Source organism: Bufo bufo, chromosome 4 (genome assembly GCF_905171765.1).
Source record: "Bufo bufo chromosome 4, aBufBuf1.1, whole genome shotgun sequence".
NCBI lineage: Eukaryota > Metazoa > Chordata > Amphibia > Anura > Bufonidae > Bufo > Bufo bufo.
In genome coordinates, this window is record NC_053392.1 from 180,621,004 (window position 1) to 180,647,446 (window position 26,443).

The 26,443-nt window shown below is 46.0% G+C and overlaps 2 protein-coding genes across 2 annotated transcripts in view; one reads left to right on the forward strand and one right to left on the reverse strand.

Annotated features, from left to right (window-relative positions):
• The window catches only part of VEPH1 (ventricular zone expressed PH domain containing 1), a 662,929-nt gene that overhangs the window by 542,294 nt on the left and 94,192 nt on the right, over nucleotides 1-26,443 (reverse strand). The window lies entirely within an intron of this gene.
• On the forward strand, nucleotides 1,804-11,467 carry PTX3 (pentraxin 3). Its single transcript, XM_040428143.1, has 3 exons — nucleotides 1,804-2,102; nucleotides 2,431-2,865; nucleotides 9,627-11,467. The coding sequence occupies exons 1-3, from the start codon at nucleotides 1,994-1,996 to the stop codon at nucleotides 10,244-10,246; spliced, it is 1,164 nt and encodes a 387-aa protein (XP_040284077.1). The 5' UTR covers nucleotides 1,804-1,993; the 3' UTR covers nucleotides 10,247-11,467.

A 26,443-nucleotide genomic window follows, 5' to 3' on the forward strand; every position in this document is an offset into this window, starting at 1 on the left:
CCCACCCCCCTCCCCGTGGCAGTAAAGTAACAGTCCGGTATTTAAAAAAAAACAAACACTTTTATACTTACCTCCATGTCAGCGATGCGATGCAGGCCTCTTCCTCTTCCTGTGTTCATACCAGCCTCTAGTGTTGAAGTTTTGGTAATCGTGTTCTTATTTAGCCTGACCTTCTGTATCAGAGGCAAAGCACTTACCCACACAAGTGCCGGGCTACTCGGCACACAGGCTCAGCGGGGTAAATGTAAGTTAGCAAGTTAATTGTTTTCCGCCCCGGCGGCGCACCCCCTTCTCTGCGCCCTCAAGCAGCCGCTTGGGCTGCCTTATGATAGAGCCGGCCCTGTATGTCAGCTATTTCTTCATTCTTCTCCTCCCACTTCTTAAAAGTTAACATGGAGAAAATGGAATTTATCATCTTTTCTCTGTGTCACTCAACCTCCTAACCAGACCTATCCATTACAGTTAAAAGCACCACACTTTGTCCAGTTTCATAGATCTGCTGCCTTGGGATAATATTTGATTCTACCCTATCCTTCAAAGGACACATCCAAACCTTACCACCACCTGTCACTTTCAACTCAAGAATATCTCGAGTTGAGTTCAATAGTCAACTAAAATGATAGTGCATGCTCTTGTCCTCTCCCACCTGGACTACTGCATCATCCTCCTCTGTGGCCTCCCATCTAGCACTCTTGCCCCCCTCCAATCTATCCTCAATTCTTCTGCCTGGTTAATCCACCTCTCCCTCATTTCTCCTCTGCCTCTCCCCTCTGCCAATCCTTTCACTGGCTCCCCATTTCCCAGGTAATTCAGTTCAAGATACTAACAACTGCATATAAGTCTGTCCATAACCTGTCCCCTCCTTACATCTCTGACCTGCTTTCCAGATACATCCCTACATGTAATCTCTGTTCCTCATAAGACTTTCATCTTTGTTCTCCTCTCGTCTGTTCCGCACATGATTTCTTGCATGCAACCCTATTACTCTGGAACTTGCTACCCCACCACATCAAAGTCTCCCCAACACCCAAACCTTCATAAGCAACCTAAAAACCCACCTCTTCAGGAAAGCCTACCACCTGAAATAAGCATGCTGCCACCCACCACACAGCCAGATTAGCATCTTTAACCCTCACCTACTATGCCTTCCCTCCTTCCTTTGTAGATTGTAAGCTCTCATAGGCAGGGTCCTCTCCCCCTTTGTACCAGTCTGTTACTAAGTTCACCTTCATTGTACTTGTGTTGTTTTATATTATGTATGTGTAACCCCTCTTAGATGTACAGTGTCATGGAATTAATGGCACTTTCAAATAAATAATAATAATAATAATGGGAATAACTGATATGTAAGGCAAATGATAGCCTGTCATGAACCCCCCCCCCCCCCCTCCCTAACTGCAGGTTTTTCAGAAGTGTCTCTCTTATTTAATAAAAGGATAGACAAGAAATGATATTCAGACATGACTCATGTTCTAGAAGCTATATAGATAACTACAGTAGAATGCACATTCCTTGTGTTATTACATCTTTAAGGAATTATCAATCTTTGAGATCCTGGAAACAAGCCTGCATTGAGTAATATTCGTTGGTAGAAATATCTGCACTGAAAGGAATTTGTAAAGCACATATGGAGTGGAGAAATTTCCCTGATGTTTTGTATTCACAATTCCCCAGTGATTTATAGTACCCCATGCAAGTTTCCCCATTCTTTCACTGCATGGTTGAATCCACCCACTAAACGAGCCATTAACGATAGCTTGTGTAACTGCCATACCTCCACTCCTTCCACCCCTCGTCGTCTTATTACATGACATCATATTCCACACAGTACTGGGCTATAGTGCAGTTTTGCTGTGATTCACCTGGCTCTCTATAAGCATTTATTAAGGGGCTCCCTCCTCAGTCTTAGCACAGTCACGTTCTGGTATGCTTTAGAGAACATCACTGGGACAAAGGCAAGTCGTGCAGCAACTGTGCTAGCCTAGGAGAGAACATGATGCTACACAATCTATTTGCTTGCACTATTTGGTGCTTATCATCTGCGCTTACAATAGCTGTGAACGTACAAGATGTGGACAACCAGATACTGGTGACAGGAGAAGGCAAGTCATTTATTTTCTTCATATACTGCTTGTTTTAAGTAACTGAATAGTATATCTTTTTTTTTACTTACAGACTATACAATATTCACATTTCTCTACGTTTCTTAACTTTATCTACTCTGGCATGAAACAGGCGTATAAGAGTAAAGACATGGGGGGTCATTTATCTTTTTAGGTTGTTTTTGTGTCAGTTTTAAGTCTAGCTTCGCTTTGTGTGCTTGCACCAAATTTATGACGCAGAAAACTTACCTATCTGATTTGATAAATGTCCCCCATTATGTAAATGAAGACATTTGAGGCAATTATAATGTGTATTTTTATATTGTAGTAACTTTAACAGATTGTCAAATCAAAGACCTTTCAAGGTGGGATAAAGTGATGACGATGTTAGAGAACTCTCAGATGAGACAGAATATGCTGCTTCAGAATTTTGAAGAAGTTAAGGTGGAACTGCAGACAGTAAAAGAAGATCTTGGGACAGGCTCCTGTAATGACTGCCTCAGCAGCATTACTTCAGACATTTCAAGGCTACTGGACTCTAAATGTGAGCCTGATGTCGCTTTCAGAAAAAATGCGGAAAAATCTGTTATTTTAAGCCTTGACATAATCGAAAGACTAGACCGGATTGAAAATGCTTTCAAGAAATGGGAAGAAGATGCACATAATAAAGCTGAATGTCCAGATAAAGAGGAGCCAATGAGCGATTCAAGTGTACTAATCGAGCAGCTACACGACTGGGTCGAGCAACGCCACATGCCATCAGGTAACCAATCTGCCCGTAATCATTCTGCTGGTACTAAATGTGAATAATGAGCCGTTACCTACATGTTTCAAACATAAGTTCTGAATGTTTGTAGATGTAGCACTGATGAGGTTTAGCTGCAGCAGAGTTGAATTTCTATTTCAGTACACCTACTCTTACAAACAACTGTAAGTAAACTATGGCACCAAAGAGCTAAATCATTCAAGGGTTAATATATACACATATATTAGTGTAGGTTCTGTAAAATAAAGAGCGTAACTTATCTTTGCAGATCAGACTAATCTATGTCTATCTATATGTATTATCTATCTATCTATTAGCTATCTATCATCTATCTCTCTATCTTTCTTTCTACCTATCTACTAATTTATCTACTATCTACCTATGATCTATCTATCTATCTATCTATCTATCTAGCTATCTCATATCTATCTATCTATCTATCTCATATCTATCCCATATTGATCAATCCCCTATCTATCTATCTATCTATCTATCTATCTCATATCTATCCCATATCTATCTATCTACCTCATGTCCATCCCATATTGATCTTTCTCATATCTATCTCATATCTATCTATCTATCTATCTACCTCATGTCCATCCCATATTGATCTTTCTCATATCTATCTCATATCTATCTATCTATCTATCTATCTATCTATCTCATATCTATCCCATATTGATCTATCTATCTATCTATCTATCCATGTATCTATCTATCTATCTATCTATCTGTATCTCTCATATATATCCCATATTGATCTATCTATCTGTATCTCTCATATATATCCCATATTGATCTATCTCCTATCTATCTATCTATCTATTATTCTGACGATTCAGAATAGCTGCGGATCAGCAGGGCATTTTCATAGTTAGAAATGCTGAGTAATCTTTCTCATGACAGATGAGTTTGCATTCACTCACCCTTTGCCTATGACTCAGAAAAGCAAAATGAAACTTAAACGCAGGAAAAGAGATAGAATTTCTAATTAGTGTAGATATGATAAGGTCAATAATGTGTAATGTTATACATCTACATTTACGGGTCACATCTGGATGTGTTATCTGACTGCTCTGGCAGCTGCAAACTGTCTCAGGGCCATGTGCACTAAATAGTGCTTCAAAGTGAACAGCAGAATGAACACGGATGTGGCCAACAGAGTATACTACAAAAAGTGTAAATGGTAATAAACACCATCGGTAACTTGATACACTAATAATAGGTTGCGGGGGGGGGGGGGGTGGTGGGTTACTGGGTCTCACTGAAGAGATTTAACGTTGTATAGAGACTTACTTTCAGGCAATAAAAATGCTTCATGGGAAAAAGTATGCAAATCAGGTTCTTTCAGCCAAACTTAGAGACCAATCCATAGACAGCACTGAGGGACAGGAACCCTGAAACAGCGGGGTCTCAGGTTTGATTGATATGAGCTAATTTGCATAATAATAAGTTAAAGGGAACCTACCACCTCTACTATGCTGCCAGATTTCAGCAGGCTCTCACTTCTGGGCTAGTATTCAGTACTTTTACAGTACTTATAGGCCAAAACACGCAGTGCACACCAGCGCTGTGAGGGAGATGAGTCCAATGAGACTCTTGGCCACGGGCCCCCCACCTCATGACCATGAATGGCAGGTTTCTTTTCTGTTTTGCATAGTGACAGACGTCACAGCCCCAGATCTGTCACTATACTATTTATTACCATTTCCACTTTTTTGTATTCAAGAGTCAGGCTTTTCAATCTGCTTAAGGCCCTATTCACACGACCAGCCGTGCCCATTTTGAGGACCGCAATCCGCGAAACATGGGAACTGGCCGCGTGCACCCTGGATCGTGGTGCGGAACTATTGACTTCAATAGGTCCGCGATCCACAAAATGCATCCAAAGATAGTATATGTGGTCTGTAGTCCGCTAAATGGGCATGGCCATCACACGGTCTTGTAAATGGTGCCTTACAGTGAACTGTACATTGGTGTATAAAGCAGTTATTCGTCACCCACATATAGGGATTAACTCACAAATTCTAATAGATTTATGAATACTAGTGGGTGTGATATGAATCCTTCAAAATATAATTTTTTAAGAAACTTAACTATGTTAATTATGAACAATGTACGCGTCTTACCTGGGCTAACTATAGGGGTGTGGATGTTTTATTCTCCCCTGGACTCTACAGCCTAAGGGACCCCAGAAAAAACCTCTGCCCTATATAAATGAGACTAGTATGTTAAATTACATAATAGTTGTGAAATGGCATAATAGTTGTGGGGCACTGTTGCAGCTTCAAGTTCAGGTCTACCTTAAAGGGATGGTTCAACTTTACACATGTGGTCCTTTTTAGTCTTCAATGGTAATCACAGAACACATATCCCACAGCGATTACATCTTCTGATACTGTATATCTCGGTGACATGTCAGATGTGTAAAGAAGAACCCTCACTTTAAAGTAAGGGAGAAATAAAGCAAATCAGTGCACTGCGACCAACATGTAAACCAGGTAAAATGAATTGTAGTTTTGTATTTGGACAGTACATTATATCATGAGTGACATTACCTCATTGTGATTTTTGTGAATTATAAATCTGGAGTTAGGCGCCCAGCTGGCGACACACCAAGTCCTCACTACATACAGTACATACAATCTAACCGATCATCTAATTCCGGAGTGTGCTTTATTAATGCTTGGAGCTCAAGCAAATCCAACTCCTAGGTGGATTATTTCCCCCTACCCCCAATAAAAGCGTAAATGAATCCAGCTTGTAATTATCATCAGCTCTGCAACAACACCGTTTCCTCTTTTTTTTTTTTTTTTTTAAGAATTTTACCGTAATTGGTGATTAATTTTAAAAGAGAAAATACAGGAATGATGATTAGGCTTATTTTCAGGAAGTGTGTCATTATATGACATGTGTCTCTAGTATTCCCAGAACCGTGGTTTAAACAACTCCTGCAGTTTGGTAATGACTTTAGATGTTAATTACCATGGCAAAGCATAGGTTCCTGTCACTTTGATTGAGCTGGATACATCTTAAGACTCTTAGCCTTAAACAAATGTTAAGTCTCTAATGAGAATTGACCCCGATTTGCTATGTAGTGCCTAGAGAAAATGGAGTATTGTTTGTGCCAAGTAGTGGCATATGTCACCAATATGCATCTGTACTTTTCTTTGCATTAAAAGGTATACCGACACATACCAACCCCAAAAAAGGTGAATCAGATGAATGGAGACCTAGGAATATGTCTGACATATGCGTGGGGAACTTTTCCTGTACATTTGGCAAGCATAAAAAAATAAAAATAAATGAACACAGCCCTTACATGTGCACGAGAGATAAGCAGAACTTTGCGATCTTTGTGCAGATAGACTTTTTGGGGGCAAAAACAGTATTACGTTGCAGAGTCTTTGTTCAAAGGTATCTATCAAAATGCTAGTGGCTGCATCTAGTAAATGGCAAGATTGAGTTGGCTGAAAATATGCATGCGTTCTATGTAAACTGATTTGCCTTGTGGCTCCTGACCAATCTGAAGCATTTATTTAGCCCACAGACCAGTGATGGCGAACCTTTTACAGACTGAATACCCAAACTGCAACCAAAAACCCACCTTTTTATGACAAAGTGCCAACACGGCAATCTAACCTGAATACCACAGTCCAATGTAGTATATCTTTCATGTACTTTATCATTTAGCTATAATAGCCTGCCTACATTCAATGTGCTGCCTGTGCTGTTCATAGTGTGCCCTGTGCTGATGAAGGTCAGGAAAAGGCATATTGGTACACTATAGACTTTTTCCAGGGTGTGGGTGCCCACAGAGAGGGCTCTGAGTGCCATCTTTGGCACCCGTGCCATAGGTTCTCCACCACTGCCATAGACCATCTCCATCTGGTTACCCCGACTCACTTTTGAACACATCTAGATGGAGTATTTGAACATGTACCCATTGGCCTCAATTTATTAAACCATATTAAAGGTGACAGATACCCCTTCACTATTTGGGTGGATTTTGGCTGTATACTGAATAAACATAGACTGTACCCCCCAATGAAGAGAAGCAGTTGCTGGAGTTCTTAGCTTGATGCTGCAAGCAGGACTCTGGTGTTGAGTGTTGCATATTAAAAGTAATAAAACATGCAGCATCAGAAGATATTGTCAACATCTAAACAGAAGGTAACTGCTTCTTATCGTCAACATTTTGCTAAAACTGGAGGAAAACTATTTACATAGAGAAGATGCTAAGCTGTCTTGTAACCATTATCCTTACAGACAATCCAGTAGGCAGCAGTCCTTTGGCTTCATTCTAGTCTTAATAATACACAGAGATGGATGACAAATCAGTTGGCCTCTCTTGCGCTTCTGTTCTAATTTTTTTCTCATTCTCAAGACCTGTGTCTGTATTAATGAAAACGGGAGTTCTCAGCCTATATATACAATGTGTACTGACTGGAGCAAGATTGGGTCAAATTTTAGCAACATTGTTGGAACTCTCAGAACATCGTAAGACATGACCTAGGGAAAACTATTCACAGGTAATAACTCCATATTGACATTTGGCCACAATTGCTCAAATCAGTTGTTGTGCTGGAGTTTGATTCACTTACTACCTTACTTAAATCCAGTGAAGTTTTTTGGCCTATGTTTTTCTTCATAGTTTTGAGGTCAAAACATTCTTTTTAAGCCATTTTATCATTTTTGAGTTGTATGAACCAGTTGTGTGAAGCCAGATCTTACAATACTTTGGGAGTCATTTATACAGCCGTTCTTAATAAGACCCTGCGCTGGCGGTGTATCCGCCAGAGTTATGTAGAGGCGCATCTATATAGATTTGGCATGAATGCGCCAATGAAACACAAAAGTGCAATAAAGCAAAATTTGTGTAGTGTAGCTAAAAGTTACATTTATATTATAAAGGTTTTAATGTAATGTAAACATTAAAGCTTTCAATAAAACTTCTGCGACTGGTTTTGATTTCACATAAGTCTTGGAGAACAGCCAGAGCAGCTCTTAAGGGAATTTCTAATCACACTTTTGCCGGTCGGTCTTTTGCAGAACTGTGTTAAGTTTCAGCAGGACCTCCATAGTCAAGATGAGTGTTTGTTAATTATATAGCCTATGTTAGACAGTGTTACTGACATTTCTAAGTATGTATCTGAAGAAATGACTTCAAAATCTTTGAGAAAACAATTCAGAAACTAACTTGAACCATTCAAATGCAATATGTCATGTCTATTTTAGAAGAAAGGTCCAGGTTGAAAACTTTCATTTGCTCCAGCAACAAGCATGGATAATTTAAAGCCACACTGACTCTCTGCACAGGAAATGAGTCAGACACATTCCCTTTAGGGAGCCCCCTGTAAACTCCATTAATGTAGTGACACTTTAATAAATATGACAAGCTAATGATCCCCTGAATTTTTCTCCTGAGACTTTCTTAACACTTTTAACGCCTTCAAATAGAATAAAATGTTTTTATTTCCCATGATTTAAATTTTACGCAAAGCTTTTGATAAAAAGCCCAGCTGTTTGTTTTTCACTTTTGGCAAATTGGTCTTGCAGCCTTTAGGCCATGTCCGCATATTTGTTGTGCATTTTCACTGTATATTCAACAAAGAAAATCCAGAACAAAGTAGAATACAATATACACTCACCTAAAGAATTATTAGGAACACCATACTAATACGGTGTTGGACCCCCTTTTGCCTTCAGAACTGCCTTAATTCTACGTGGCATTGATTACACAAGGTGCTGATAGCATTCTTAAGAAATGTTGGCCCATATTGATAGGATAGCATCTTGCAGTTGATGGAGATTTGAGGGATGCACATCCAGGGCACGAAGCTCCCGTTCCACCACATCCCAAAGATGCTCTATTGGGTTGAGATCTGGTGACTGTGGGGGCCATTTTAGTACAGTGAACTCATTGTCATGTTCAAGAAATCAATTTGAAATTATTCGAGCTTTGTGACATGGTGCATTATCCTGCTGGAGGTAGCCATCAGAGGATGGATACATGTTCTCATTCTGTTTACGCCAAATTCGGACTCTACCATTTGAATGTCTCAACAGAAATCGAGACTCATCAGACCAGGCAACATTTTTCCAGTCTTCAACAGTCCAATTTTGGTGAGCTCGTGGAAATTGTAGCCTCTTTTTCCTATTTGTAGTGGAGATGAGTGGTACCCGGTGGGGTCTTCTGCTGTTGTAGCCCATCCGCCTCAAGGTTGTGCGTATTGTGGCTTCACAAATGCTTTGCTGCATACCTCGGTTGTAACGAGTGGTTATTTTAGTCAACGTTGCTCTTCTATCAGCTTGAATCAGTTGGGCCATTCTCCTCTGACCTCTAGCATCCACAAGGCATTTTTGCCCACAGGACTGCCGCATACTGGATGTTTTTCCCTTTTCACACCATTCTTTGTAAACCTTAGAAATGGTTGTGAGTGAAAATCCCAGTAACTGAGCAGATTGTGAAATACTCAGACCGGCCCGTCTGGCACCAACAACCATGCCATGCTCAAAATTGCTTAAATCACCTTTCTTTCCCATTCTGACATTCAGTTTGGAGTTTAGGAGATTATCTTGACCAGGACCACACTCCTAAATGCATTGAAGCAACTGCCATGTGATTGGTTGACTAGATAATTGCATTAATGAGAAATAGAACAGGTGTTCCTAATAATTATTTTGGTGAGTGTATATATATATATATATATATTTATTTTATAATGTATTGTTTTTGTCATTTTGTTTTTCAGGTTGTGATACAGCAATACTATTTCCAATGAGATCACCCAAGATTTACGCGAGCGCGCACCCTGCTGATATGACCCTCCAGGCCTTCACTTTCTGTATGTGGACTAAAGTGACAGAAGCCCTGGAAAAAACCATTGTATTCTCATATGGCACCAAGCATAATCCTTACGAAATCCAACTGTATTTGAACCAACAGTCACCTGTACTAGTTGTTGGCGGGGATAAGAACAAGGTATCTGCTGAAAATGCTGTGCAGGCAGGAAAGTGGTCATACCTGTGTGGTACATGGAACTCTGAAGATGGCAAAACAGCATTATGGGTCAATGGAGAACATAAAGCAACAAGTCCAGAGTTGGCCCAGGGTCACATCATCCCTGGCAGAGGTCTATTCCAGCTGGGGCAAGAAAAGAATGGCTGTTGTGTAGGAGGAGGTTTTGATGAATCATTATCATTTTCTGGAAAAATTACAGGCTTTAACTTGTGGGATAAAGTACTCAATGATGATGACATTGTGAAGACTTCAACAGGATTTGACTGCAGCATTCGGGGCAATGTTATAGGCTGGGGAACAACAGAAATTCAACCACATGGTGGAGCTCAGTATATTCACTCAAGTTTCTAATGGTTTAATGCAGACACATTATATGTCAGATGCATCAGTTCAATTGTTCATAAAACATTTCTGTTTAAAGCTATATCCTCCAACTAGTAATAACACTATGTCCAGAGATTTAGAAAGGAAATATACTAATACAATCTCCCATTTGGTATTAACCATAGCTTCATTTTTTATGAACATTCACTAGCCTAGGGAATTGTATATTTAGCAATTTCCTCCTGTGCTTCTATCTTCGGAATGGCTTTATTCATAAGCATTGGGAATCCAATAGAAGAGCCGTAGCACGGATATCTTATTGTTTGCCATTTTCACATGAATCTGTTAGCATGCTGTTGCTGGCTGCAGATACAGGATGTCATAAAACTGATTTGTCTGGTGATGGACTGGCAGGGATGAAAATGGAAATGTGTATTCCCCCATGGCTTCCATACCCTATTATCCAAGTGGATAGTCTGGTAGAAGGGAGTAATTCCAAAGGCATGCAATTCTTTAACATATAAGAATAGTTTCACTGTAGACAACCCTATGCGGTTGCAGTTTGCGGATATATATCTTAGTCCTCATACACATGGCACAGCATAGGAAGCTGCTCCGCATCCTATGGTTCCATACTATGAAACAAAGACATTCAGTGTGCTGATTTAAAGGGATTTTCATGGATTAGAAGAGAGTTGACTTGTTCTCAGGATAGGTCATCAATATCTGATTGTGGTGGTCCAACAGCTGTTTGAAGGGGCCGCAGCACTTCTAGCCCAGTTACATCACATTCACCACTCACATGGCCTATGTGCAGTTCAGTCCCATTCAAGTGAAGCAGCCACTATACAATCTGCGGGCGGTGTGACCTCTTCACAAAGCTGATTGGTGGTGGTGGTGTTGAGTGTCAGACCCCCACCGATCAGATATTATTAACCTAACTGGAGGATAGATAATCAATATTCTATTATGCATTCATTGTCTGACCTCTTAGACTGGCAGGACCTGCATTAAGGATCATACTTACCTGATCCCCAGCACTGCATCCCAGCTTGTTCACTCCCCAGCTTCCACAGCTTGTCTTGGGGCCCTCCGTGTAAACTTCTGGTTTGACGCCGCTGCACCAATTAATGGCCAATGCAGGTTATCTGCTCCTCTTGCATCATGTGACCATCTGACATGGCGCAAGGGGTGCAGCAGCCAGTGACTGGCTGCAGTGACATCAACCTGGAAGTTTACATGGAGAGACCTGAGACAGGCAGCAGAGGTAAGTAAGTAAAGATTAGGTAAGTATGATCAACAGTGGTCCCACCAGTCTGGATGGTCTGGAAATTATTTTGAGGGTAGCATTAAAATCAATGCTTTCCGGTTAGAACAGTTCCATATTTTACTGCTTGATTTATACAGAATCCAATAGGGAAGAAACTCCAAATCCTTATTTATATGGGGGACAGCAGGGTATAGAAGTACAACTTGGTGGTTATACACTGGTGTGAATTAGGCCACAGAAAATAAATTTCACCAATGCTGCCATAAGTTTCCCTGTAATAAATGGGAATGGGGGAGAGAAGCTATATAAGAGTACAAAGCAGAACTTGTCACCTGAAGTCTCTCCAAGTGCAATATTTAGGAAAAGTATGCCACCAATCAGTGGAAAATACAACAGCCACGATTTACATTGGGGGATATAGATCTGCTATAAAAATGTCAGTGGTCTGGAAGGTTTAGATTTAATTGTACTTGGATATACAGTTAAATTCTCAGAAATCAATGTTACCTTAATCTATTAAATCTTCACTGATGTTATATTCAGCAGTTATGTCTCAAAGTCAATGCAGACCTCAAGTACAATATTAGTTTAGATCAGGAATCGGAAACCTTCGGCACTCCAGCTGCTGTGAAACTACAACTCCCAGCATGCGCTTGGCTTTACTTTTAACTCCCACAGAAGTGAAAGGAGGATCCTGGGAGTTGTAGTTTCAGAACAGCTGGAGTGCCGGAGGTTGCTGATCACCGATTCAGATAGTCTACCTAAAATCTAGCATCTGTTAATTTATCAAAATCACTAATGGATGGCAAACAGCACATTCTTCACATCTACTGTATATGTTTATTAATAAGTAACTATGAAGACAGCACAAAGCTACTTTAATGTGTCTAAATAGATGTATGTTTCAATGTGAATTGCTAATATGCTAATATGAAAAACCAAGTCATTTTAAGCCTGATTATAACCACTGTTTATCACTCATTATGCCTGTAATTCTATAATGCTGTACTATATTGTAAATTGAATCTGCAACAGTTACGTTGAATAAATACTAGTTTATTTTTGTACAACTTGTAACATAGGGAAATACTAAAACTTTATCATACTGTTACAATTCTGCATATCTCCGGAAGAACATGGTTCTGGTTTGCACAATATTACATAGCAAGCATTATTACAGGATGTTACTGTTTGACATATGGACACAGTATGTTTAAGAATAGCGATACTGTAAGACACAATTTTGAAACTATTTTAATATTGTCACTATGTAACAATGTCTTTTACTACCATTGCTGTATTCTGTTAAATTTTTTAAGTCTTGTTGGAATTCAAAGCATTTTTCTATAAAAATAAATTATGTTTTCAATGTACTGTTATATTTCATTGTTCAGTGTTGGTTTCCCAAGAATGACCTTCACAAAGCAGTCCTGTGTTGATTTCAGTACAAGGGGTTGCTAATGACTAGAAAAAAAAGTATCTGCTATTTTACCAGAAATGGCATCACTTTTGTCCATTGACACAAAGTTGAGTTATCATTCCAGACCCAGCTCAAGAACAAGAATGGCGTGTTATTTGTAATACAGTATATTCTATTTAGTTAGATCCCTATCTTAACAGAAACTAAAGATTTATTTATTATACTCACTTATATAGCTCTGACATATTCCGCAGCACTTTACAGACATTAGCAATAGCTTCACTCACTGTCCCCAATGGAGCTCCCAATCTAAGGTCCCTATTAGTGTTGAGCGAGCATGCTCGGCCGAACACCAGTTTTGCTCGATGCTCGGCTCATCTCAGTGTTTGGTTGAATACCTTGTGTTCGATGCTCGAATCAGTGTATTTAAATCCAATTTAGCATCTATTTCTGAAAAGTTTCTGCTGGGATTCGAACTCGCAACCTTTTACATTAGAGGCAAGGACTTTAACCACTCAGCTATAAAGCTGAATGAAAAACTGTCAGAAAAACCTCATAGTAGTTTGTCATGTAGTAAGCATTCCTATACAGCAGAAGTATCACTTCATAATTCACTGCAGGTTAACATGTAGCTGTATAGCGTAGTGGTTAAGATTCTTGGCTCTAATGTAGAAGGTTATGAGTTCAAATCCCGGCAGAAACTTTTCAGAAATAGAGGCCAAATTTAATTTAAATATATATATATTCAGCAGGCTGAACTCAGCCTGCTTTTGCGGGAGGGGGGTAGGAGGAGTTTCACCGGTCAGCTACCTGTTCCGGCCTAGCTGCCCACCTGTTACGACGATTCTGTGCGCCAGAATCCGCCGCCTCATAGGTAAGTCGCTCCGGTATCCCTCCCCGCTGCCGCCATCCCTCACCCGCCGAACTCCCCTCCCCCCGCCGTTTCTTCCTGCCGCCATGGCAGTGAACGGAAGCACTGTCCGCCCCACACACAGCTTGTGGTATCACTCACCACTGCCCGCCCGCACTACCGGCGCCCACGGTGGCTCCGGCCGGCCTCACGCTGTTCCCCTCTGCCAGGTCCGGCCCCCCCGCATCTTCCGCCTGCCGCCTTGCGCTCCAGCGTGGAGCGCATCACGTCATCACCGCGGCGGGCCGGAAGTCGGCGGGCGGGGCCTGCCACTGTCTCGCTGGGCTTCCCGCCCCTATCACCGTTCACTGCCATGCCCCGTGCCGGTCCCCTGCCGCCACACGCTCCAGGTCGGAGTGCTGCACCCGACCGTGGCAGTGACCTGGAAGCCGGCGGCCGGGCACCGGCTCAAAAGAATTAAAACAAATAATAATAAATAAAAAAAATAATTAAAAAATAAAAAAACTGTGTCACAGTGCGCCAGCATAGCGCAACATAGGCCAACACACACTTTCATGAGGTTCACGATCCTCAAATTTAAACATACAGCCATCCTGGCACAGGGCACACAAATCCACCAGTCGCATGCTCGCGGACACGCTGCTGCGTGCGTGCGCTGGCATCGTGGGAGGGACAATGCTGCCTGTTCGGCCACGTCCCTCCCACTTTGTACCCCAAATGCTGGTCTGTGCACCTGGCGTCACATGGTGCACTTCACCGCGCATGCGTGCCGCGGGTTGCTGCTCTTTGCCCTCCTTGGTGCCATCCTGGTAGTCACACCGGGGCCGGCGTTGCCGCGGCGTGTCTGCATGGATGCCATGACTCATTTCGGCCGTGCTTTTGTGACGGAGGGAAGTCTCCAGCGGCTCCAGGGTCCACTGTGTCTGCGTCAGGATTTCGCTCCGTCTCAAAACCAGCACGGCGGTCCTGCCAGGTGCCCGGCGTCATCATTTCGTCCGGAGTAGTCATGCGGGGTGCCTGCCGTAAACATCCCTGTCCCGGTCTGGCCAGCATCGCTGATCCGCAGCTTCCAACCGCTTGTTGATCCAGCACAGCATACCTCTCAAAAAAAAAAATAAACTTTCAATACATACGCACAGGTTTCCAATCCGGCCATCCTTCACGAATCTCCTGTCCGCAGGAACGCCCTGCCTTCTTCTCATTTACTTTCCTCTCTCCTTTTCGTATGTCGTACATCACAGGCAAGGCCTGTATTTCCTCTTTTCATATGTCATTGCTATTTTCTGTGTCCTATCCCTCTCGCTTTGTCTTCTGCTCGGGTCACGCAACCCATGTCTTTTCACGCTGGTGCGCCGCACCACGCATTCTCACACCAACCTCCGGGCCTGGTACGCCCAGGCCCCACGTTTCCCAACAGTCATCCTTACCAGGTACGCCCTGGACCGCTCTTTGGCCTTGTTCACACGTCTCCGGCTCCCAGGATCGCCCTGGTACACGTTTCACTCAGCAGACCCCTTGTTGCTAGTCTCTCCATCAGTCAATGGTTCATGGTCCACGTTCCATTACCCCCCTCCATGCTGCAATTTCCACTCAATCTGCGCATTTCCCACGCCGTGCTTGCCGCCGCAGCAGTCACACATTCCATTTCCGGAACATACCCCAGGAACATCTGGTCGCATCCCAGTCACGGTTCATGAAGTCAACATGTACGGTTCTTTCAGGTACTAAGCTAATCCGTGGGTACCCCCTTAGAATCTATTCGGTTTTTCCAGGTAAGTAGTGGACACAATTCGCTATTTCGGCCTCCCGGCATAGCCAATCGTGGCATCATACCGTTCTTTTTAGGTGAAGTAGTGACAAACTCGGCTTCGCTACATTTTCCGTCCCCTTTAAATCGCGGCGCAAACGGCTCCGGTGAATTAAGGTAAGGTGATAGAACACGTCTAGCAAGAGGACCACGCGTCCTCTGGTCACCGCCCAGACGTAAGACACCCCCATCCCGCCATGGGCATTCTTCGGTAGCACCACCCGCGCCCATCTCACCCTTCCCCCGCCAGCCCTCGTCATGTCCCTCTTCATTTTTTCAGCTCAAAACATGTCTCACGTTTCCGATCTCGAGGACGCTCTATCGACCGTAGAGTCCACGGTATCGGAGCGAGCAAGTCGTTCATCTTACCGGACGTGGACGATCCCCAAGATGATCGCCGAGCTGAACAAGCGAGGAATCCGCCATTCGGCGACAGCCCGAATGGCCGAATTATACCGCCTCCTGTTTCCAGAGCCATCCACAGGGTCCACAGAGCAAGTCTCCATGTCGACCATATAGTTGTCCCTCACGCAACTGCACGCTACCATCAACAACCTGTCCAGTTCCATCTGCGACATAAATACCAGACTCCAAGCAGTCGAAAGCAGAGACGCTTCACCTTCCGCTCCCACCAGTCCCTCCCCTGGTCCTTCAACTTCATGGCCGTCTTCCCCAGGTAGGTTTTCCGGGGCCCCCGAGATAGCTCCTTCCTTTTTCGTCCGCGAAAACTTGCGCAGGGACATACTCGCAGGCAAGGACGTCAATCTGACGGCAGTCCTCATCTCCACCCACGACACGGTGGAGAACAGGACCATCGCATGCGGTGACGTGTCCGTCGTGCTGAAGGCCAAAGACACTCGCCTGAACAAGAAACTCTCCATCCCAGAGTTTGTGCTCGCGTTCAGCCTGTATCGGGACATCATCTGCTCGGCACAACCAGCTAGAAGGGAGGAGCTGGACGCATACCTATACAGGGTCACGGAGCTCGGGTACAAATACGGAGGATTCGCCTATTACGACTACCATCGGTCATTCTCGGCAAAGGCAGCCGCAGCCCTCGCCCAGTTCCAGCATGTCACCAACTGGGCTTCTTTAGACATGGAACTATTCTACAGACATTTTGCCGGTCTCAGGTCCCCTTATTGCTCCAACTGCCAGTCAGTACTGCACGCGTCCGACTGGTGCCCAAACTCGCATGTCACCTCACAGCCCAAACAACAGCCCAGCACTTCAGCCCCTCAAAAGCCGGGTCCGCTCCTGGATAAATTAGGTCGCCCCATTGTGTATCTAGGAAAAAATCAGTTGTGCAACAACTTCAATACTAGCTTCTGCAACTAAAGCAAATGCAAGGCGCTCCACATATGTTCCACCTGCTTCCGGGCCCACCCCCAATCCTCCTGCTCCCAGCGCTCGGCTAAAAGCTGACTAGCCAACATCAATGTCCCCCTTCTTGTCTCCCTCCTCAAAACCCACCACAATCCCGGCTTCGTCCAATTTCTGCAATCTGGTTTTTCCGTAGGCTTCCACACCGGTCTAGTCACCTTGCCTCGGGATTCCTGGGAGGCCCCCAATCTCATGTCGGCCATGGAGGACCCGGACTCGGTGGATTCTCTTCTGCAGGTCAAGTTGCAGAAGGGATTCATCATAGGCCCTTTTCCCACTCCTCCTTTTCAGGTCTACAGGGTGAGCCCCATCAGTCAGGGTGAGCATCCAGCGTCCCGAGTCTCAACTCTTTGATCCCATCGGAAGAATACTCAATGCACTACTCTTCCCTGGATAAAGCCATTCAACTGATCTTACAGGTAGGGGCGGGCGCTTGGCTCTCAAAAGCGGACATCTCGGACGCTTTTAAGCTGTTGCCAATCCAACCTCAACTTTGGAGGTTTCACGGAATCAAATGGAGGGACCAGTACTATTTTGCCACCCGCCTCACGTTCGGGTCAAAGAGCAGCCCCTGGCTCTTTGATCAGTTCGCACATGCCCTCCATTGGATTCTGGTAAACCACGGCAACTGTCCAAGAGTCACACATTACCTGGATGACTTCCTACTGGTCGAGAACCCCAACCACGTGCCCGACAGGTTGGAAAGTCTCCTCAGCATTTTCTCTGCCTTACAGGTCCCAGTGGCACCATCAAAGGTTGATGGCCCTACCATGGTCATCACTTTCTTGGGTATCTCGTTAGATACCTGCAGAATGGAAGCCAGACTCCCAGAGGACAAACTAGTCAGACTCCAAACGTCCATTTCCGCTCACGTAGGATCCAGGACCATGTCCAAGGGCGACCTGCGGTCATTACTGGGCTCTCTCAATTTTGCAACCCGTATCATGCCACAGGGGCGATCCTTCACAGCAAGACTCCTCCAATTGTTGCCTACAGCCACAACGCAAGACTCGCTGATTCAACTGGACCGTGAAGCCCTGGCCGACCTAGACATGTGGAGGGTCTTCCTGTCAGCATGGAATGGCATCTCCCTGTTCGTCCCTCGCTGGAGTCCCACCTGTCCGACCGTGTATTCTGATGCGGCCGCATCCGTCGGGTTCGGTGCCTTATTCGACCACCAGTGGTTCGCGGACTCCTGGCCCTCCCAAATCCACTCTGACCCTCAAGCCATTCAGTCCTCTCCTCTCCTAGAGTTGTACCCCATCGTGGCGGCCGCACAAGTCTGGGGCGAAGAATGGAGCAACATGCCGGTATGTTTCATCACCGACAACCGCACGGTCGTCGACATCCTCGCCAAAGGCAGGTCCAGCTCGCCCAAGGTCATGCGCTTCCTACGCAAACTCACCTGACTAGCCCTCAAATGCAATTTCCATATTTCTTGCACCCACATCCAGGGCATCAGGAACGTTGCAGCAGATGCCTTGTCTCGCCTAAATCTAAACCTTTTTTTCCAGGTCATGCCACAAGCCGAGAGAATCAGGATACCCCCCCGGATTTTGGCTCCCCGATCCTGGACTAGACAGGCACTTATTAATGGCTCAATCTCTCATCCGCAAGTCCCTGTCCGAAAACTCCACCAGGAATTACCAGTCAGGTTGGAAAGCTTTCAAGGGTTTTTCTCACCGTCATCCCAGGGGCAACGCGAGCGAAGTCACATTCATCATGGCTTTCCTGGCATACAGCCACAAAGACCTACACCTTTCGTACAGCACCATCAGGTTGTATTTGTCAGGGGTCCAGCATCACCTCATGATCCGTAATCCAGACAGCAACTCAATCTTTTCTTCCCACGCCATCAAAGCCACACTGCGGGGTATTCAAAAGAGCTCAAACAAGTCCGAACCCTCCAGGCAACCCATCTCAGGGGACCTGTTCAGGAAACTCTCATGTTCCCTAGACGGCAGTCTTTTTGGCCCTTTCAGAAGCTGCATTCACAAAGCCGCCCTCTACCTAAGTTTCTACGGCTTTCTCCGGCCCGGGGAATTCACTGGCACCTCTCCTCACAACACAGGCCCCGCACTAAGCCAACTCACCCGCAGTCACGAGCGTTTCACTTTCACCTTGCCAGTCTCTAAAACCTCACAAACCGGGCCCCCCGTGTGTATAGAATATTTCCCTACTACCAACCCTTGGTGCGTCGTGGTCGTCCTCAACAGGTTACTAACCACCCTGGGCAACCGGGCTCCTGCCAGCCTTCTCCTTCCTTTCCCGTCACGGCCACTTTCGTCCTCGCAGTTCATTAAACACATGCGCAGCCTCGTGTCAGGGTTAGGTTTCAACCCCCAGGCCATCTCGGGCCATTTATTCAGGATCGGAGCCGCCTCTGCTGCATCCAAACACGGGGTCCCAGCCCACATCATACGTAAAATGGGTCGATGGAAGTCCTCCTGTTTCTCGCAATACATCCCACATCCAAAAGCCATAATCTCCAGAGCTTTCTCTGACTTCGTTTTGTAATACTACCATCCACAATAAAGAATTGTATCCTAACCATTCCTACTTGTATTTTTGCCCCCTTTATTTGGCCTACCCTCGTCACGTGGCAAAAGGCACACCACCAGCCACCTTAGTTAGATTAGGTTCAGTCTCACTCGCCAGGCTTCGCGCCGTAGCCAGGACCACAAATTCAGCAGGCTGAACTCAGCCTGCTTTTGTGGGAGGGGCATAGGGGGCTTCTTAAGCTCCACTGCCCAGCTCTCCTGGTGCACGTCCTCTCTCGCCCCTCCCTCCCGGCCCTTCTTCATACATCTCCCATAGGGTATGCCCCCTTTATTTGGCCTACCCTCGTCACGTGGCAAAAGGCACACCACCAGCCACCTTAGTTAGATTAGGTTCAGTCTCACTCGCCAGGCTTCGCGCCGTAGCCAGGACCACAAATATATATATATTGTATGAAGGCGCAAGGGGCCTTAATTCATGGAAGGTATGTGTCACCGAGGTTCCTGGTAGTTTTAAGTGTCAGTGGCAGCTAGTGCTGATTTACACTGTTTGTTGTTAGTATGGCTGTAAAGCCGATCCTGGCCGGCTCTTACTGGGAGTAGCCAAAGTGCTGGGTGGGTGGCTTCTCCCCACGCTCCAGGCCGGGTCTTTATTGCCCTATATAAAACCCAACCAGCAGTCTCAGCTGGGTGTGGTTGATCCTCCATCTGACAGGGAAGCTGTGGAGGCTCTGTTTTGGGATCTGTGAATTGGTGCCGTGCTAAAGGCTTGAAAGCCGCATGCTGGAAAACAGGCACCTAAAGCCTGCTGTGGACGGCTTGGGGAAAGACTGCTATGGACATTGCATGGTGTGAACAAACACCAAGACTTTGAACAGTCATCTTGTGTTTTCTTCTGTGTGAATAAACACCGAACTGTTTAAGTTAAAGACTTTGTGATTGCCTCTATACTGCGTCCACTAGCCTGTCTACCAGAACAAAACCCCACAATTGGTGGAGGATGCGTGCATACGCAGTGAGGCAGGCCTGAAGGCCGAAAAGTTTTTGTTTTTACCGGGCACAAGTGCATGTCCTATATTAAGCCGGCAAGGTTACGACCCGTGTCCCCTGACAAAATGGAGGCAGTCGTGAAAGCCCTCGTAGAGGCTAACTTGCAGAAGCGGGAGGCTAACAAGCAGCAGCAGGAAACTAACTAGCTGCTATTACAACATGTAATTGGCGTTGCAAGCGGCCGGAGCGTCCCAGAACATCCACGATGCCCGGAAAGCTGTCTCCGCAGCATTCCCTAAGATGTCCCCCTCGGATGACATTGAGACCTATCTGGCGATGTTCGAAAAGGTGGCCGTGACCAGTGGGCTGAGTTCGTCGCTCCATCCCTGGTGTCTGGGCCCCAGCAAGTGTTTTTTGATCTTCCCGATGATCAAGTGGCCGACTACCTGATCGTAAAAGGTGAGATCCTGGCGTGACTGGGGGTGAATGTATTGGTCCGGGCTCAGCGGGTGCACCAGTGGGAATTTAACTCGGATGAACCCGCCAGACCACAATATTATGACCTGCTACATCGGTTGCAGAAATGGCGGCAGCCTGATATATTGACTACCACTGCTAAACTGGATTGTCTGTTGGTGGATGTGTTTTGGAGGGCTTTGCCGTACCCTCTCCAGCACTGGATCGGCCAGGTGTCTCCTGGTAATGCCTTAGAGATGGTGGACCTGGTGGAGTGCTACGAGGCCACCAGAAATCTGCAGGGGGGTTCTTGTGGGAGCGGTCCAGTCAAACCCCGGAAATCTCCACCCCAGATCTGGTGCCAGCCAAACCCGCCCGGGACGTATCCCCTGCAGACCCAGCCCCGGTGGTTTGCTGGCGGTGTCACGAGCCTGGACACATAAGGGCTGACTGTCCCCATCGGGGTGAACCCATGGATACCAACTACGGCTACCGCCACTCATTGCTTGTCAGGAAGCTGTGTGCCACAGGTACCTCCGAGACTGTAGACAATAGCCACATGTGCCAGGTGGAAGTGGGGGACACTCTGGCGGTGGCACTGCTGGATTCAGGGAGCTTGGTGTCCCTGGTAAGAGCTGCCATGGTGCGGCCCGTCGAGTATACTGGCCAAAACGTTGGCGTTGTGTGTATTCATGGGGACTTAAAAGACTATCCCACAACCCTGGTCTCTCTATCAACGGTGGCCGGCAGGTAGATTAATGAGGTGGCCGTCTCCCAACTAATTATTGGGAGAGACTTCCCCGATTTCCCGGCACTAATGGCCGGATACAAGAGTTACCGGTTCCCGTGAGACAGATGTAACCCTAGCAGAGTGGCCCGGCTCAGGGGGGAGACCAGAACCCTGAAAACTTGAGTCTGAAGGGCCAGCAGTAGGGGTGACGCCACTTCGGTGGAAGAGGGGGAGACAACCCCGCTAAGTGAGATGGTGGGAGACAGGGAGGACTTGCTACCAGGTCCGGAGCTAGCCGACCTCAATGTCTCCGGGGATAATTTTGGTACTGCACAACACCGGGACCCAACCCTATCCCGAGCCTGGGAAAATGTATTAATAATAGATAGGGAACCACAACAACCAGGGACAGAGTCAATGTTTCCACGTTTTGTGGTTCATCAAGAGATGTTGTATCGAGTAAATCAGCTGCGAGGTGAATCCATTGAACAGTTGGTGGTGCCCCAGGCTTATCGCAAACTCGTGTCAGAATTAGCCCACCAGCATGTTCTCGGGGGTCATCTGGGAATGCAAAAAACGCAGGACAGGATTCTACAGCGGTTTTACTGGCCCAGTGTGTTCATAGAGGTAGAAGAATATTGTAAGTCTTACCCAACCTGCCAGATAACGAGCCCCAGCCACATTTTCGTAGTCCCCTGGTACCGAGCGAATCACTATGGATCTCGTAGGCCCAGTACCGAAGTCTGCTAGAGGACACCAACACATCTTAGTCGTCCTCGACTACGCCACTTGGTACCCAAAGGCGGTGCCACTGCGGCATACATCAGCCAAACTCATAGCTAAGGAGTTAAAGGGTTTCTGTCACCCCAATTTTCGCTATTAAACAGGCTGACATTATAGATGTAAAAATGTCACCTGAATTTAACTCTGCATTTCTTTTATTTAAGTATGCCGCCGTTTTTCGTGTAATTTTAACTTTTATTATATGCAAATGAGCCTCTAGGAGCAGGGGAGGAGTTGCACCTGCTCCTAGAGGCTCCGTTCGCCCACCTCATTTCCACGTCCTTCTGTCTTGATTGATTGCAGAGTTAAATTCAGGTGACATTTTCACATCTATAATGTCAGCCTGTTTAATAGCGAAAATTGGGGTGACAGAAACCCTTTAATGGAGATGTTTTCTCGCGTGGGTCTGCCTAAGGAGGTTCTGACTGACCAAGGGACCCCATTTATGTCCAAGGTCATGAGTGGACTCTGTAAGTTGCTCCACATAAAACAGCTACGGACGTCCGTGTATCATCCGCAAATGGATGGCCTGGTAGAGAGGTTTAATCAAACATTAAAATATATCCTAAAAAGAGTGGTCTCTAAGGATGGGAGGGACTGGGACCTTCTTCTGCCCTATCTCATGTTCGCAGTGCGTTCGCAGTGGGTTCTCGCCCTTCGAACTGCTATATGGCAGACACCCTTGCGGCCATTTGGACTTGGTCAAAGAGGCATGGGAGCAACAACCCACACCGCACAGAAGTGTTGTTGAGTACGTCACCCAGATGCAAGGACAGATGGAAACAGTTTTACCTCTTGTGAGGAAAATGGATTATTATTTACTGGCAGCCCTGATTGTCATCTGATTCACCTTTTGGCCTGTACATCAGTGTACATGCAAAATAAGTTCCCACCCCCCAGCCATCTGTTTGTCAGCTAGCAAGGAAGAAAGCCCCAGGGGTCCAGGCTTCCAGGAGGCCCCAGGCGGATAATGTCATACCAAATTCAGCCAGTTTGGAGGCAAGCGAAATCTTGCAGGAAAACCCCCCAGCAGGAGGTATCAGCCCTTGCCAGGATCAAGGATACCTTCCAGACATGCTGGCACCTACATTTCATAAGGAATTATGAATCGCCCAGCCATCGCAGGCGCAAACCGGATACATATTTGTGTCCCGGTGGCCACGATGTAGGTGCCCACAGTCTTTGTTTCGGAGATGTCAGGGTAGGGAGATATCCATATCTCCCCACAGAAACCAAATACCGGTACCATGTTTGGACTCTAGTTGTAGCCGGAACCCAGGTGGATCAATTGGGCCCGGAACCATCTTCCTGCAACATTCTGGTCTGGGGCTATGAGCCCTATGGGTCATTTTCTCCCAGCACCAGAGAAGGAGGGGTGGACCCTACCCATAGGCAGGGAGGGGACCCTACCCATAGGCGGTGTCTTTCTCTGAAAGGGGGTCACATCGTGCAAATGTGTTTGGAGAGACCTGGAAACCGCTGACATCACCGCCCCCACGTGACTGAAGCTAAGGACTATTCCACCATCATAGAACTTTCAACTACCTGGTAACTGACATTTACTCTGCTTAACCCTGTTGTACCCATATAACCTGTATCTGTAACCTCAGACCACTGTATATATTCTCTGTGTATATTGTGTTATATCTGGTGTGCCCTTACAGCGATGAAATATATAATTTAATCTTGTGCTGTCTTGTATCTCGATCAGGAATACCCACGTACGTGTTTTGGCCTAGTTGTAAGCTACCACGGGTTGGTCTCTCACCCTATATAATCCCGTTAGCGGGCTCCATTCGCCCACCTCATTTCCACGCCCTTCTGTCTTGATTGATTGCAGAGTTAAATTCAGGTGACATTTTCACATCTATAATGTCAGCCTGTTTAATAGCGAAAATTGGGGTTACAGAAACCCTTTAATGGAGATGTTTTCTCGCGTGGGTCTGCCTAAGGAGGTTCTGACTGACCAAGGGACCCCATTTATGTCCAAGGTCATGAGGGAACTCTGTAAGTTGCTCCACATAAAACAGCTACGGACGTCCGTGTATCATCCGCAAACGGATGGCCTGGTAGAGAGGTTTAATCAAACATTAAAATATATCCTAAAAAGAGTGGTCTCTAAGGATGGGAGGGACTGGGACCTTCCTTTGCCCTATCTCATGTTCGCAGTGCGAGAGGTGCCCCAGGCCTCTACTGGGTTCTCGCCCTTCGAACTGCTATATGTCAGACACCCTTGCGGCCTGTTGGACGTGGTCAAAGAGGCATGGGAACAACAACCCACACCGCACAGAAGTGTTGTTAAGTACGTCACCCAGATGCAAGGACGGATGGAAACAGTTTTACCTCTTGTGAGGAAAATGGATTATTATTTACTGGCAGCCCTGATTGTCATTTGATTAACCTTTTGGCCTGTACATCAGTGTACATGCAAAATAAGTTCCCACCCCCCAGCCATCTGTTTATCAGCTAGCAAAGAAGAAAGCCCCAGGGGTCCAGGCTTCCAGGAGGCCCCAGGCGGATAATGTCACGCCTAAATCAGTTTGGAGGCAAGCAAAATCCTGCAGGAAAACCCCCCAGCAGGAGGTATAAGCCCTTGCCAGGATCAAGGATACCTTCCAGACATGTCGGCACCTACATTTCATAAGGAATTATGAATCGCCCGGCCATCGCAGGCGTAAACCGGATACATATTTGTGTCCCGGTGGCCACGATCTTTGTTTCGGAGATGTCAGGGAATGGAGATATCCATATCTCCCCACAGAAACCAAATACCGGTACCATGTTTGGACTCTAGTTGTAGCCAGAACCCAGGTGGATCAATTGGGCCCGGAACAATCTTCCTGCAACATTCTGGTCTGGGGCTATGAGCCCTATGGGTCATTTTCTCCCAGCACCAGAGAAGGAGGGGTGGACCCTACCCATAGGCGGGGAGGGGACCCTACCCATAGGCGGTGTCTTTCTCTGAAAGGGGGTCACATCGTGCAAATGTGTTTGGAGAGACCTGGAAACCGCTGACATCACCGCCCCCACGTGACGGAAGCTAAGGACTATTCCAACATCATAGAACTTTCAACTACCTGGTAACTTACTTTTACTCTTCTTAACCCTGTTGTACCCATATAACCTGTATCTGTAACCTCAGACCACTGTATATATTCTCTGTGTATATTGTGTTATATCTAGTGTGCCCTTACAGCGATTAAATATATAATTTAATCTTGTGCTGTCTTGTATCTCGATCAGGAATACCCACGTCCGTGTTTTGGCCTAGTTATAAGCTACCGCAGGTTGGTTTCTCACCCTATATAATCCCGTTAGCTGTCCGGGCTTATATCAAACGAGAAGCTGGTGGCAGATTATCCGAGCTGAGACAGCGCTGTTTTCACTGCGGCCGTGAAAAGGCTCTCTCAGCTGGTTGCCTCTCTGTGCCAGTGTGGACAGGAGGTGTGTGTGTAAACTGTACCAAGCTGACCTTACCTGTTCCTCTGGAGGGCGTAATGTCACATTTCTGGTAACCCGTTACCATTCCGCGTCTCGTGAGCTCGACGTAGGTGACGTCAAGCGGGCACGAGGTGTGGCATTCGTCACACCTCTGGTTAGAGAGCATATGGAGGCAGCGCAGCAAGCCCAGAGTAGGATCTATAATCGGCAGGCTCGGGTCCGTTCCTTTAACCCGGGTGATCAGGTATTGGTTCTGGAACCAACCGTAGACAGTAAGCTCCTAGCTAGTTGGCAGGGCCCCTATGAGTTGCTTGAAAAAATTGGAGAGGTATACTACAAGGTGCACCAACCAGGGAGGCGAAAGCCAGAACAGGTGTACCATGTGAATCTGCTCAAACCCTGGAAAGATAGGGAAACCTGTACAGAAGATAGCCCATGACCAGGGTACCTAGGGGAGGCAGTTTCAACCCCTCTTTATGAAGCAAGGGAAGCGGCTGCCACAGTGAAAATTGCTGACAGCCTCTCCTCTAAACAGGCTCAGGAAGCCAGGGATTTCATTAGTCGGAACACGGATG

Bases quoted from the DNA above. Each gene is read 5' to 3' on its own strand.
- PTX3 (XM_040428143.1), top strand. From the start codon at position 1,994: ATGATGCTACACAATCTATTTGCTTGCACTATTTGGTGCTTATCATCT. The intron at 2,103-2,430 runs GCAAGTCATTTA...TTTATATTGTAG, and splicing joins GATACTGGTGACAGGAGAAG to TAACTTTAACAGATTGTCAA. The intron at 2,866-9,626 runs GTAACCAATCTG...TTTGTTTTTCAG, and splicing joins GCAACGCCACATGCCATCAG to GTTGTGATACAGCAATACTA.